The sequence below is a fragment of the Panthera uncia genome, assembly GCF_023721935.1.
Source record: "Panthera uncia isolate 11264 chromosome C1 unlocalized genomic scaffold, Puncia_PCG_1.0 HiC_scaffold_3, whole genome shotgun sequence".
Lineage (NCBI taxonomy): Eukaryota > Metazoa > Chordata > Mammalia > Carnivora > Felidae > Panthera > Panthera uncia.
Window position 1 is genome coordinate 51,660,210 of NW_026057584.1, and position 13,943 is coordinate 51,674,152.

The 13,943-nt window shown below is 37.4% G+C and overlaps 1 protein-coding gene across 1 annotated transcript in view; it reads left to right on the plus strand.

Moving 5' to 3' along the window:
* Nucleotides 1–13,943, plus strand: part of CERKL (ceramide kinase like) — a 105,577-nt gene that overhangs the window by 83,374 nt on the left and 8,260 nt on the right. The window contains exons 5-10 of the mRNA XM_049615414.1: nt 6,251–6,393; nt 11,556–11,630; nt 12,639–12,816; nt 12,897–12,956; nt 13,518–13,543; nt 13,639–13,747. Coding sequence (XP_049471371.1) covers nt 6,251–6,393; nt 11,556–11,630; nt 12,639–12,816; nt 12,897–12,956; nt 13,518–13,543; nt 13,639–13,747 — 591 coding nt within the window. The remainder of the gene's footprint in view (nt 1–6,250; nt 6,394–11,555; nt 11,631–12,638; nt 12,817–12,896; nt 12,957–13,517; nt 13,544–13,638; nt 13,748–13,943) is intronic.

A 13,943-nucleotide genomic window follows, 5' to 3' on the forward strand; every position in this document is an offset into this window, starting at 1 on the left:
TCAAAGGGTACCACGTTCTACTGACCTACTCTGCATATATTTGCATCGGCAGTCCTCAATTCTTGGCTTTAACCATATGAGTCTCTAGAAAAACCTTGATGGAAGACACACCGGCTTATGGTAGAACTGTATTGTGATTCTCTTTTGCAAATTTATTGATGGTGTTCATAGCTACCCACTGTTTAATTTGGCTGTGATTGAGGGTAAATATTTTATAAAAACAAATATATTATTTTCAGTATGAATAAAAGATGCTAATTTTAATTCTTTCATAATTTAGTGGCTACCAATTAAGTGTGTTATCTACAGTAGGCATTGGAAACTGTCGTTGGCAATACGTTGCTGGAGTGCATAGAAATTTTTCACTGTCATGCAAACATTAGAAACAAGGCAAGTGACTTATACTTTAATGGCCAGTTTAAGAAAGTAGCCAAGTCAATTTGCTAAAGTGATGGATTGATGTGTAAGACACAAACATTTTAGGGAAGATTTTTTGCAAGGGTTAATATTTCAGAGTTTTAAAAGGTGGCCAGCATGTGAATTACTTGCGTCACATGAAGATGGGCAGGAAACAAACAAGTACTCATAATCTCAGGCAGGAGAGTTGTGTCTCTTTAACTGTAGATTGGAAGGCTTTGCTTTTCCCAAAGAACTAGTAGAATGTTTTAGGGAGGAAAGTGATGAGGTTGTTTCCCCATAAATGCTTAATATTTTTTGGTAAGAAACAATATTAGTGGATGAAGAAGAAAGTTTGATAAGTAAAATAAGCCTTTTTTTTTTCTAAGTTTATTTATTTTGAGAGAGAAAGAGCATGAATGGGGCAGGGGCAGAGAGGGTCTCAAACAGGCTCCATGCTGTCAGTGCAGAGCCCGACACAGGGCTTGATCCCAAGAACTGTGAGATCATGGCCTGAGCCTAAATCAAGAGTTGGACACTTAACTGACTGAGTCACCCAGGGGCACCAAAACAAGACTTTTATAAAAGGAATTTGAGAAGAGTAAATCTAGATGGCAACATTGTATAAATATTGAGGATGAAGAGTATAAGGTAGGAGACTACTTAAGAGCTTTATACTTAAAGCCAGACAGACAGATTAACAGGCTACATTTGGGAAATTATCTTGCAAGTATACAATTTAAGAAAAGTAACTGGAGGAATCATGCCCATGAGCTACCACCTTAATATGCTGCATAGTCACACAACTTGTGAGTATATGAGTGTGGCTGTATTGCAAGTAAGTCCTTTTTTCAAAATATGATTATATAAATAATAAGGATAACAGATATCATAGATATTAGACCTGGTCCTGCCCATCAGCATTTTGAAGTGTTCCACTAAATGTGGTGTGTATAAATAAGTTCTGCTGGTAATTATACTAGGTAAGGATCAAGAGAAATTTTGCAGAATGATGAAAGACTATTGCTTAAGGGTAGTATAGTAATGCTGTTTTCTTTAACTGAAAATACTTAAATTTTTGTTTATTTCACATGGCAGGTATTGTTATTTAGCAGTGTGCCCCTAAAAGGTGCACAGATCTTTTAGTTATTATCCACATTTTTTTTTAACTTTTTAATATTTATTTTTGAGAGAGAGAAAGAGAAAGAGCGCAAGGAGAGAAGGAGCAGAGAGAGAGGGAGATACAGAATCTGAAGCAGGCTTCAGGCTCTGAGTTGTCAGCACAGAGCCCAACGTGGGGCTCGAACCCACAAACCATGACATCATGACCTGAGCTGAAGTTGGACACGTAACTGAGCCACCCAGGCATCCTGTATTATCCACATTTTTTTAACCACAGAGTTTGACCTAACCATTCTATGATATAAGTTCCAGTGATTTAACAGTTTCTGAATTGTACAGCATGCTGATTTATTTAGGACTTCTAATAATTTAAAATGTCTATTGAAAATCATCTATTTTGTAAGATTCTTTAAATATCTCATTTTCATGGGCCCAGTTTTTCCCACTGGGAGCTGGGAAAACTTAATAAAATGCTAATTTTAAGTCACTCCACTTAGAAGTAAATAGGTATATATGGAAAACAATGGAAACAGTTTCTTTAGACAGCTTAAAAGAAAAATTCTTCACATGTATGAATTTTGTTATTTTGTTACTTAGATTCCATATGTAAGTGAAAACATATTTATTGTGTTTATCTTTCTTTAACTTATTTCACTTAGCATAATACCCTCTAGGTCCTTCCATGTTGTCATAAATGGCAAGATAAGAGAACAGATTGGTGGGTGCAGATGGGAGAATTGGGGTGGGTGACATAGGTGAAGAAGGTCAAGAGGCACAGACTTCTAGTTATAAATCAGTCAGGGAAGTGTAACGTAGAACATGACATCTGTAGTCAATAATAGTGTTTTGCCTGTTTGAAAGTTACTAAAAGAGATCCTGAAGGTTCTCATCACAAGAAAATAATTTGGGGGGGAGGGGAACACTGTATGCTGATCTTCTTGTAAAGATCACTTGGCAATGCATTATGCAATGCAATGCATTAGTCATTATGTTATATACCTGACACTAATAAAATGTTACATGTCAAGTATGCTTCAATTGAAAAGAAAGAACAATTCTCTCACAAGTATTTGAAAATGGAATGCACTCTATTTATGGGTTCCCTATTTCTGAACTTGATCAGAGAGAGGTTATTGGAGTACTTTTTGAGAAATAGATACAAAAGATTCAAGGTTGGGGATAAGGTACCTGCAAGATTCTATGATCTTTCAATGAGAGAGGGGCTCACATTCCTTCAAGAACTTGAGCCTGAAGCATTTCTGCCTGATTAGGATATCACCTAAAGGTATTTAGACACAGACTGGAGAGTTTAAGATCCAAGAATGATTCTGTGCATGTTATTTAATAAAGCAAAATGGTGGCAAATACTGTTTAAGAAATGTCACTTGCTAAAATTTTGGAGTTTTTAATGAGTTACATATTTTGTATGAAGACACAATATGAGATAAGAGCCAACAGGAATGCATCTCTCAGTACTCAAGACAGCTGTTGTGCAACTCTAGTGTGTTGTAGCAAACACTCTAAGATCCATTGCTAAACCTTGTAGGAGTGTCAGTTTTTACTTGCCCCCTATTTTTACTATGCATGAATAGAAAGTTTTGTAAAGGCAGAGGAAAGAGTCATGTCAGCTGCACAAACTTGAAGCAGTAACAATTGAATTTACAAGCATCAATATGGTTAAGCTAATCTATAGCTCTTATGCAGTTATAAAAATATCAATATTTTCCTGTTTTGCTTCATAGTATTTTATTTGAATTTGTTAAGTAACAGTTTTTTTCTCCTTTTGTTAATTTCACCATTAACTAGACCCATAATGATTTAGACATTGACATTTTATCGTATTGTCCATGATACCTGTCTTCCTAAGTAAGGTATTTTTTAAAAAGTACCTCTTTTCAAAAAAGAGAAAGTTTAAATCAAAACCTAATAATATATTGAACATTTCAAGGATGATACTGGTTTATAAACAAATAAACACCCGTTTAAAAAAATGTGTCACTTCTTATACAGAAAAGTAAGGTATCAGCCCCAGTGGCACTTTTCTAGGCAGAATCATTGTATTTGGGGGCACGGCAAGAAGGAGTTTACTTATTCTGAAAACATAAGTTGTACCCCATGTGAAAGATTAGTTAACTTTAAGGTTTATATTTTAGGATAGCACAAGTGTGGTCAACTTGTTATAAAAAGTTGTGGGTGTTTTTGTTTTGTTTTGTTTTGGTTTTGGTTTTTTTTTTGGCATTTTGTTTTGTTTTTGCCTTTTCTTGTTATGTCCAGACTCTTGTGATAGGTTCGCATTAAGTATATCCCTTAGGTTGAGTAGCTATACCTGGAGCTGATCCTAATGATACAGTAGTTGTCAACATAAATATGTTTTTTTCCTAACAAATTTAGTTCCACATTGATTCTACTGGCAAACTGATTTTCAAAATAGTAAACCTCTCTCGTAAGGTGATTTTCATTAGGTTTCACCTGTAGGAAAGGATTATAATCCATTGAATACTAGTAGTGCAGTCTGTAAGGTTGAATTGCCTCTGTTTCACTTCCTCCTTCTGTCACTTACTGTGTAATGACCTTGGAAAAGTTACTTAATCTTACTACGTGCTAGTTCCCTAATTTGAAATTGAAGGTAAAAGCATCTATTGCATATAGTTATTGTTCAAATTAAATGAGTTCATACATGAAGGGTGCTGAGAACAGTGCCAGTACATAGTAACTATTCACTAAATGTTACTTTATTGTTGCAATGATCGTTTGTTATATAGTTTCAAAATATTTAACATAGAGTGTGTTATGAAAAAATTTCAAAGGCTTTTGTAGCAGAGTATGTTCACAGAGGAGGCATCTCTATTAATTCTAGCAATGAGTTAACATGTGATGTGCAAGATGCTATAACCGGATGCAGGATCCCAGGGGTCAGATGTTGCTATATTAAATGGAAAAGCCAACTTCTTCTATGCTCAATTAGATGCTTTGTTGGATTATTTTAGGTGATCCTTTTAGATCACACATACCTCAGCAGGTAGAAAAGGCATGAATCTGAGAGTTATAATTAAGTTTCTAGAATGTTTCTCTGAGACACAGAGATCTTTGAAATCATACTGATTAAGGTTCACAGCAAACCTTGGCTTCCCCATTTATAAAGATGAGGCAAATGCCCACTTTATAGAATTCTGAGGATTTGATAGAAAAGAATCAACACATTATCTGACATAAAGTTGACCCTCAGTAGATACTATCACTTTTTTTCTGAATCAGTGGCCACATTGTGAACCCCTAGGATTATTTCAGACATAAAATAATACCCCTAGCCAAAGGTGATCTGGGTGATATCCCATGTCCTGGAGTCTCTTATAACTATGGTGGATCTGGATCTCCCAGGCAGGCTGTGTGCAGCCACTGGCTGAACCTCAGCTCTGTGCGGGGGCTGGAATGCTGAGAGCAAGGTGGAGGGACTCCATGGACCCTCTGGATTCCAGAGCTTCCTAAATTTAGGGAACCATTTAAAACCTACTGATCATGGTCCATGGGCTGTTTTGTTTGGCACATAGGGGTTTTAAATGTATTGAATACTGGTTGATAATATTGAAAAATTAGGAGACTCACCCGCAAATCAGAATCTGTGGTTTCTCTAGAAAAATCAGAGGATGTGGTCCTCTAGGCTTGCCTCCCAGATGATGTGAGTGGGCTGGAGCTGAGAATCTGTCCTCCCCTGAGACTCAGTGTACTCTTCCATTTTTGCTGGACCCTTATAGGCTTGAATTATAACACCTGCTTTCAATAACACAAACTCTTCCTCCTTTTGTGTAAAGTAATATGATTTTGCTACTTAAGACTATTTTGCATCTTTTTAAAAAAAATTTTTTTTTAATGTTTATTTATTTTTGGGACAGAGAGAGACAGAGCATGAACGGGGGAGGGGCAGAGAGAGAGGGAGACACAGAATCGGAAACAGGCTCCAGGCTCCGAGCCATCAGCCCAGAGCCCGACGCGGGGCTCAAACTCACGGACCGCGAGATGGTGACCTGAGCTGAAGTCGGACGCTTAACCGACTGAGCCACCCAGGAGCCCCTATTTTGCATCTTTTAAATACAAATGATTATGAAACAACTTTCTGAAGTCTTATGTATTACTTTCAGAGATTCCCACCACCACCTCTGCTATGCTCTACTTACCATGAGATCTTAAAAAAAAAATTATTAGCAGTACTGTCTATAGTCAAAATGGTAGTAACATTAATTTTAAAAGTGTCATATAGGAGGAATGTCCAGGAGAGAAAAAACAGTTCACATTTGCAATTACTATATTCACATACTGATGGTAAAAGCTTTTTACGTGATTCTTACAGCTGCCTGTCTTTTTGGAGCTATGTTGAAAAAAATTAGCAGTTAAGTGAATTGCACATGACTATTAACATAAAATGAGAACAATATACTTTTGGATAGTAACAGAGTAAATGCAGGTTCAGTGTGAATTAACGTGTTGAAATGTTTTAATGTCTCTTAACTCACTTAAAATATTTTGTCTATGGGATATCGTGTAAGTATTGTATTTGTGAAGTAAACTTTATGCAGTGCTGGAAGCTTCTTATTCGTTGACCCTCACTAAAATGTTTGAAGGTATGTATGTGTGATCGTGCACGCGAACATGCAAGATTACCATTTTGAAGTTGAGATTTCATGAATTATTACCAATTGTTTTAAAGCTGCTGCATTCTCAGTGTCTTGTTTTCTAGTGTTGTCTGTGTTGGTGGAGATGGATCGGCCAGTGAAATCGCCCATGCTTTGCTTCTTAGAGCCCAGAAGAATGCTGGGAAAGAAACAGACCGCATCCTCACCCCTGTCCGTGCAGAGCTCCCTCTGGGTTTAATACCAGCAGGTGAGGGAGTGGCCATGGCTTTGCTAAATGGAACCTCTCTTCCTATCTTTCTCTGTCTTACTTCCTAATCTAGACAGTGTAGCACAGAGTTAAATGCACTCTGAATCAGAAAGACCCGTGTTTGGAATCTCCACTAGCAAATCTGAGACTTTGGACAAGTTATTTCATTTGTTTGAACCTCCTTGTTCTAATCTGTAAAACAGAGATACACATATATTCACTTAATGACAAGGTTATTGGAGTATATGTGGAGGGTCTGATACATAGGTAAGCAGTCAGTAAGTGGGATGATGATTATTCTACCTTCCAATATAAAGGTCTAATGATTACGCAGTAGCAGATATGAAATTTCAAAACAGGTCAAGCTGTTTACAATGTAAAATGTGGTAACTCCCATAATCAAAGTATAAACATAACCTTGAGTTGAGAATGCCAAAAAGATCTATTCTAACGGCTGGGCTGCAGCAGCTAGAATAGAATAGAATAGAATAGAACATGACACGATGAAGGCTCAATGAAGTTTATTAAGTGAATGAATGTAAAGAAGACCTAATTACCACTCGAATTAGGTGTAAAAATGGGTAGGAATCTGGACTGAGAAGATGAGGTTGAGTTATTTTCTTCGTTGCAAAAATAATCAATGCCAAAATCCAGGAACATTGAGAAATAGAAAAGAGACCATTTGTCGGGTGATGATGGGATCAAAATAAACCTAAACCATGGTGGCTCCTGGATGCCACGGGGAGGGGTCTGAATTGTATTTGATAAACAGTAGGGAACAATGGAAGATTTAGAGCCAGGGAACAGCCTGCTGCTAGCCTGGGAAGGGGGGTTGGTGATGAGGGGCAGGGAGGGACAGTGGAGGTCCAAGCCTGGGAGAAACACTGAAGCAGCTCTGGCATCTAGGAAAGAGGAAAATGTCTTTCACAAGTTGATTACATTATTTCAGCCACTCCTCCCAAATTATTTAAACAAACAATAGTGATGGAAAGTAATGATTTCATTTTGAAATCCTCACACATTCTTAGCTCAACAAGAAAAGCAGAAACAATTATTGTTTCCTATGAAAATAGGAAATAATGCACATGGTTAAAAAAATTCAGTATTCTATCCATTTGATAGCCACATTCATTGAGGATGGATTGCGGTATATTTAGTATTAAGTGACAAAGAACAAAAGGTATCCAAATGCTCTTTTAGACTGTGAAGTCTTTCAAAAAACCAAGACTTTAAAAAGGAGAGGCATATTTAGATATATCCTGATAATTGTAAAGCAGGTAGAGAAAAACCTTTGATGGTCTTGAAGCAGAAGGGAACAAAATAACCTCAATTCGAGAAAAAAAATGCTGGCAAAGTGGAGCGGTGCACTTTGACCTTTTCGTGTCATTTTAGTGGCTCTGTCTGTAATGGTGGAGCTTTTCAACATTTCCCTCCATGCAAAGTGGATGTGCTTAGGTCATTTCCCCTTCACTAGCGCTTACACTCCTGAGGTCACTTATTACTGCTGTGAATTCAGAAGTGAAAAGATGGGTATCCTCACAGGTAGGCATTTGACAGAAAGTGAATAGTTAGCTAGAAAAACTGGTGGTTATGCTTGTCTTTTTAATATGCCACTTGAATGCATTTTGTTTAGAAAATATAGCCTGTTGCCAAACTTGGGATTGTTACATCAGAATTCCAGTGTATGGATTCCATCTAATAGGAGGGGAAAGTCCTGTGCAGGATGTACTCCTAGGAGGACTCAACGCCCCCATCAGGGCTTTGACAGAGAATGGGAACAAGAGCTAGGCAGGAAGTTTCCAAGCTGCACGCAGAAGATTGTCTGCCTTTGAAGCCATTTGCCTCCTGGAGAGAGATGCCCAGAGGGAGAGTGTTTAGTAAATTACTCCACTGAGCCAACAGACTAAGCCGCTGAATTATGGTCAGACTCGCATGGATCAGATGTGGGGAAGCCTGTATTTGAACTGCTGGCCATTAGCAATGGTGTTTGTTGCCATGGGAACTGGTGCTAAGGAACTATACAGAGAGATTCAGATTAAAGGGGTGGGGGAGGACAGAGGAAAAAGCCAGAGAGGACATAAAAATAAAAAAGCAATCCAGTTGTTGTAAAACAAGCCTCAATCCACATACTGATGGCTGCGAACCATATATTCCTATGGCGTTCACATAAATAAATTCATGCTTTCCAATTAATTTGAGGAGAATAAAATATTGCCAAGGGACTGTTAATTTCTATGATATTTCAGGCAAAGAACCAAAATGTAGGTGCAGTTTTCATGAGAATTTTAGATATGCTTGACTAGGAAGTCATTACATCACATTTATCTGTTTGGATGTGGGAGACATTAACGGCCTTATGAATATTCATGGTGTCTGGTTAATTAAGTTAATTGTTCTGCAGAAGTGCTTGCACTTCCAAGGACAATTTTTTTCCTTTTTTCTTTTTGCCTCCATAGTTGCTGCCTGGTACTTCCATCATTCATGCTTTACATGAACTGCTACTTCTGTCCTTCCCTTCTTTGTGCTTGGCACCTTTTAGCAGGTCTGGGGAGGTGGTGGTGAGCAAAGTAGCTGCTGGCTGTTAAGAAAAGTAACTTTTCAGGCTAATTAAAATGTTTACCTTAAGGTAGAGCATTTATAACTTTGGTGAGGATTCTAAAATTACATAGTTGTTATTTATGTGAGCAGCATGTTCTCTTGGCATGGAGACATCTTTTCAGATAGATCACATTTTGTTTCTAGAAACTGCACTCTATCTTGTAGATTATCCAAACAAAAATATAGAGCAGTCTATAGTATTACAACTTTATATCCACTTTCCTCATGCACTTTCCTTTTAAATTCAGAACGTAAGAAACCGTTCTTAAGGACTAAGGTGCAGGCTAATCAGGGTAGAAGATGACTAAAAGCATTTCCTGACGTGTGGTCATGCCTGTCTGCCAAATTCTATGGAATGAAGTAAAAGTTGTAAAAGGTGCAAAGCCTAAGACCTTAAAAAAAAAAAAAAAAAAAAAAAAAAGATCCTTAACGGTCTAAACGGTCTAGAAGGATTTGTGCTTGGGCATGGTTAGCATACTCCAAACTCCCAGGGAATAAATGGTCTTTATTTTCTTGAGTCATGATATGTATCATTCTCTATTGCACATGACAACATTACATTATGTTTTTTAATAGCCTTTCTAGAGGAATGCTTTTATGGTCTATTCCTAATTAACCATGGTAATGGAGGAAATGTGTTTCATGGAGTACTGTAATCCATTGATAATCCTAAATATTTCACTCTAATTATGTGGCCTCCTCCAAAACCTTTACCATAAATCTGATTGGGAAGCAAAATAGATTGTTTCCTCTCTTCCCTCCCACCCATTCCAGATTAATTAGCAATTAGATGGCCAAAGGGCAGGCTGTAGATGGTCAAAGGATAATTGGAAAGGCTCCTGTAATTGACTCCTGGGTAAAGATCCACTGAGTAGCAGGTTTCTGGACCACTTGTTCTTAAACCTTAGGGTGCATATGAATCACCTTGAAATCTTGCTAAAGCATGGACATCCGGGCCTCACCTTCCAGACATTCAGAATCAGGTGGCTGGAGGTGGGACCCAGAAATTTGCCTTTTAAACAAGCTCCCAGGTAAGGTTGATGTTGCTGATCCCTGGACAATGCATTCTAAAAGAGTGCTTTAAAATGCAGACTCTGACTCAGTAGGTCTGGAGGGGGACCTGAGAGTCAACATTTTAATAAGCACCAAGGTATTATCATATCCTGCTGGACTGTGGGCCATATTCTGAGTAACAAAGGTCAGAGCATAATTTGCCCTTTGATGAACCACTTGGAACAGGTTTACTAATTGGTTGAGGAGGACTTTTCTTTGAATTGGTATTGCTAGAGGTCTGGAAATCATTAATATTAGATGAGCCCCTTATGATTATTTTAATGACAGTCTTCATTGATAACATTTGAGCTGCCTCAGCTTTGTCAGCTGAAAAACCCTAGCACACATTAGTTCAAGTGATACAAATTGAATAGATCACATATGACCACACAGAAATGTTCCTGATTAACAAATCCAGGGAGCTGGCCTTTGCCTTGACAGCTGTAGTACACTCCACATCCACGCTTTCGAAGTTCTCGGCTGTTACTGATTTCTTTCTTACGTTCTGTAATTCAAGAAAACGTGTAGCTTCTTAATTTTAAACCCTCTTAATCTCCTGGGAACAGCAGGAGCTAACTGGTATTTTCCCCTTCAGAGGAAGGCTTTTATCTAAGATCTCAGAGAAACTAAATGTTATGGAAGTCTGACTTGAGCAGTGCCTGGGTGACTCAGTTAAGCATCTGACCCAGGTCATGATCTCATGGTTCCTGAGATGGAGTCCTGTGTCGGGCTCGTGCTGACAGCATGGAGGCTGCTTGGGATTCTCTCTCTCTGCCCTTCCCCTGTGTTCTCTCTTTCAAAATAAATAAATAAACATAAAAAAAAAGTCTGACTTGAGAGAGTTCTTTTCTTCTGTAGGCTGGTGGCAGAAATTCATGTGGATCATAAATTATCCTAATGGTTACGGAAATAAAAAATCTGTGATGTCTCAAAATAGACTTTTATAGCATGGCAAGTACCATGGAATTAAATGTTTTCTTCATCTAGGATACCATTTGTCAGATAACAGGAGAATCCCCTCGGATGAAAGCTTACCTCTAAGATTCATTAACAGTATTTAAAACAGGTCTTTTGTGCTTTACAGTGATTTTATATTTTTTTCTTCATTACTATTTGGATTTTTATTTATATATTTATTCATTTGTCTCTGCTTTCCAGAGACAACCTTATGCTGTTGGTACTCATTTAGGTATAGAAATTAGAAACCCACTCATTGAAATTGGATGGAGTAGACTTTGATAGCTAGTGTGTTTTGGTAGAAGATGGACATTAATGATGGCAAAAGCTGTGGGCAAGTGGATACTATAAACCGTTTTCTAATTTTAAGTGGTTTAAAGGTTGAACGATACAGCCAACATCTGATGTGAATTTAAGCTATGAGTGGAAATTTATAAACTTCTATTACTTTTTTATTTGCACATTGCATAGGGATACCTGTGTAAAGTAGGAGCAACTGGATAACTTAAAACATACGCTACATTGTTTTACGTGTTTTAAAACTAATTTGGCAGGCTCTACCAACGTACTGGCACATTCTCTTCATGGAATCCCTCATGTGGTAACTGCAACTTTGCACATTATAATGGGTAAGAATTCTTTCAAAGAAGTTCATGTTTGTAAGGAAGCTTTTTATAGGGAAGTTTTTATACTTATTTAAGGCTGTTTCTGTCAAACTTATCCAAGGAAGGACAGGTTCTTTGTCTCTCAATGCAGAGACGTGTTTTACTAAAAACCAAAGGTCAATTAGACAAAGCTTCACTATTTGGGCTGCCTCCCTTTTTAGAGTACAGGTCCTGTAAAGAACAGTAAATGAAGTTTATGCAAGGTCACAATTTTATAATCAAGAAAATCCATGTATACTATTTAAGTATATCAGATATTGTTGTTTGACTATACAACATATATACAACCCTATATACTCTAGGGCTGAGATTATGTTATTAAAAGAAAAACATAAGAAAAGAAGAAAAATTCATTGCACATCCACTAGAATATTTATCCTCCCAATTGATGAAAAGCCTATAAACTCAGATAAATACAATGCAAAACTAGTGTTAAATCTAAGTTTACTTTGCACATGTACTTCAATTTTACTTTCTTAGCCCTGTTTGATAATTAAAAACAATTTTTTTAATGTTTATTTTTGAGCGAGACAGAGCGTGAGCGGGGAAGGGGCAGAGACAGAGAGAGAGACAGAATCAGAAGCAGGCTCCAGGCTCTGAGTTGTCCATACAGAGCCTGATGCAGGGCTTGAATTCACAAGCCATGAGATCATGACCTGAGTCAAAGTCGGACACTTAACCGACTGAGCCACCCAGGTGCCCCCCACCACAACCCTGTTTTATATGAAATAACAATATGCTGTGGTATTTACTACTTTGTGTTTCTTCCTTAGTACCTGAAAAAATTACAAATGGCAATTTCAGTAGTTGCAGGGAAAGAGATGAAAAGAAAGGATATTTATTATTGTATGAAGTCACTTAAGTCACTTGAGATTGTCTGTAAGTAAATAAATCGGCTTTTCTATGCTTGCCATTTTGACAACTGGCCCTACTGCACTCCCTGCTTGACGAATATCCAACATAATATTCAAGGACACATACAACCTGTCGATGTCTGCACCTTCAGCACCACTGACAAGTTTCTTCGCTTTGGGTTCTCAGCCATGTTTGGCTTTGGGGGAAGAACTTTGGCTCTGGCAGAAAAACACCGATGGATGTCACCCAACCAACGAAGGGATTTTGCTATAATTAAGTCACTGGCAAAACTTAAGTAAGTCTTTTTTTGCGTAAACCAAAAATTTTGTATCTCAGAGTCAATGAGTGTCAATAGCAAATTTTATTGTATTTTAGGCCTGAAGACTGTGAAATATCATTTTTACCATTTATCAGCTCTCAGGATTTACAAGAAAGGTAGGTAAAGAGCTCAAAGTAATGTAAACATCTATATCTTTCTTTAAATCATGACAGTTTGATATGCATACTTTATTAGACTTGTGATCTTTGGTTGTTTTTCTAAAATACTAGCGAAGAATATAGAGTAGTGAGATTCTAGTAGGCCATGTCGTTTGGCTTTTGTCTTCAGAAACAAAAATCCAGCGGTTGTTTATTGAATGCCTACTGTATGCCAGACACTTTGGATACATCAATAAACAACAACAACAAAAAAAAGCAAAACCCCTAGTTTCTGCCCTCATGAGAATTTCAGTCTAGTATGCAACACAAACTTTACTCAAAGCTACACAAAGGAAATGTTCTGGTTTTTGAAAGAAATGAAAAATCATTGTTATTGATGATACCACCTTTAAATGAACCAACATCATGTAATGCAGTAATGGAATTACTTATATGTTTTTACTTACTGTGTCTAATCTAAGATAATATCTGACATACTAGGTTCTTGAAATTTCCCAATTTAATAGATGTCATTTTTTGTGTGATGTAGTTTTCTTTGTTTTGTTTTCTTACTTTTAGGAAGGTGGAAGGATCTCCCAAATCTGGTGAGTCTAAATGTACCTCTTTGAGAACTAAATCAGGCTCTATAGACATGTTGCTCTGGTGAGGGAAAGTAACCAATCACTTCCATTACCTTTAGTGAGTAAAGATCAGTGGCAAACGATCCAGGGTCAGATCCTGAATGTCAGCATTATGGCAATTCCTTGCCTGTGTTCAGTGGCACCTAGAGGCTTGGCACCTAATACCAGGTTAGTAAGCATTTTTATTGAATAACTGACACTTTTCTATAAACTAGTTTTTTTTTTTTTTCTTTTAGAATACCTTGCTAACTTTTGGCTGGCTAGCATATTATCAATGGGTAGTCTCTCTTGGATTGTATAACACTAGAGATTCTAAGGGACTTATTGGAGCAAGCTGACACCAACTGTTAAACTGGAAATATTA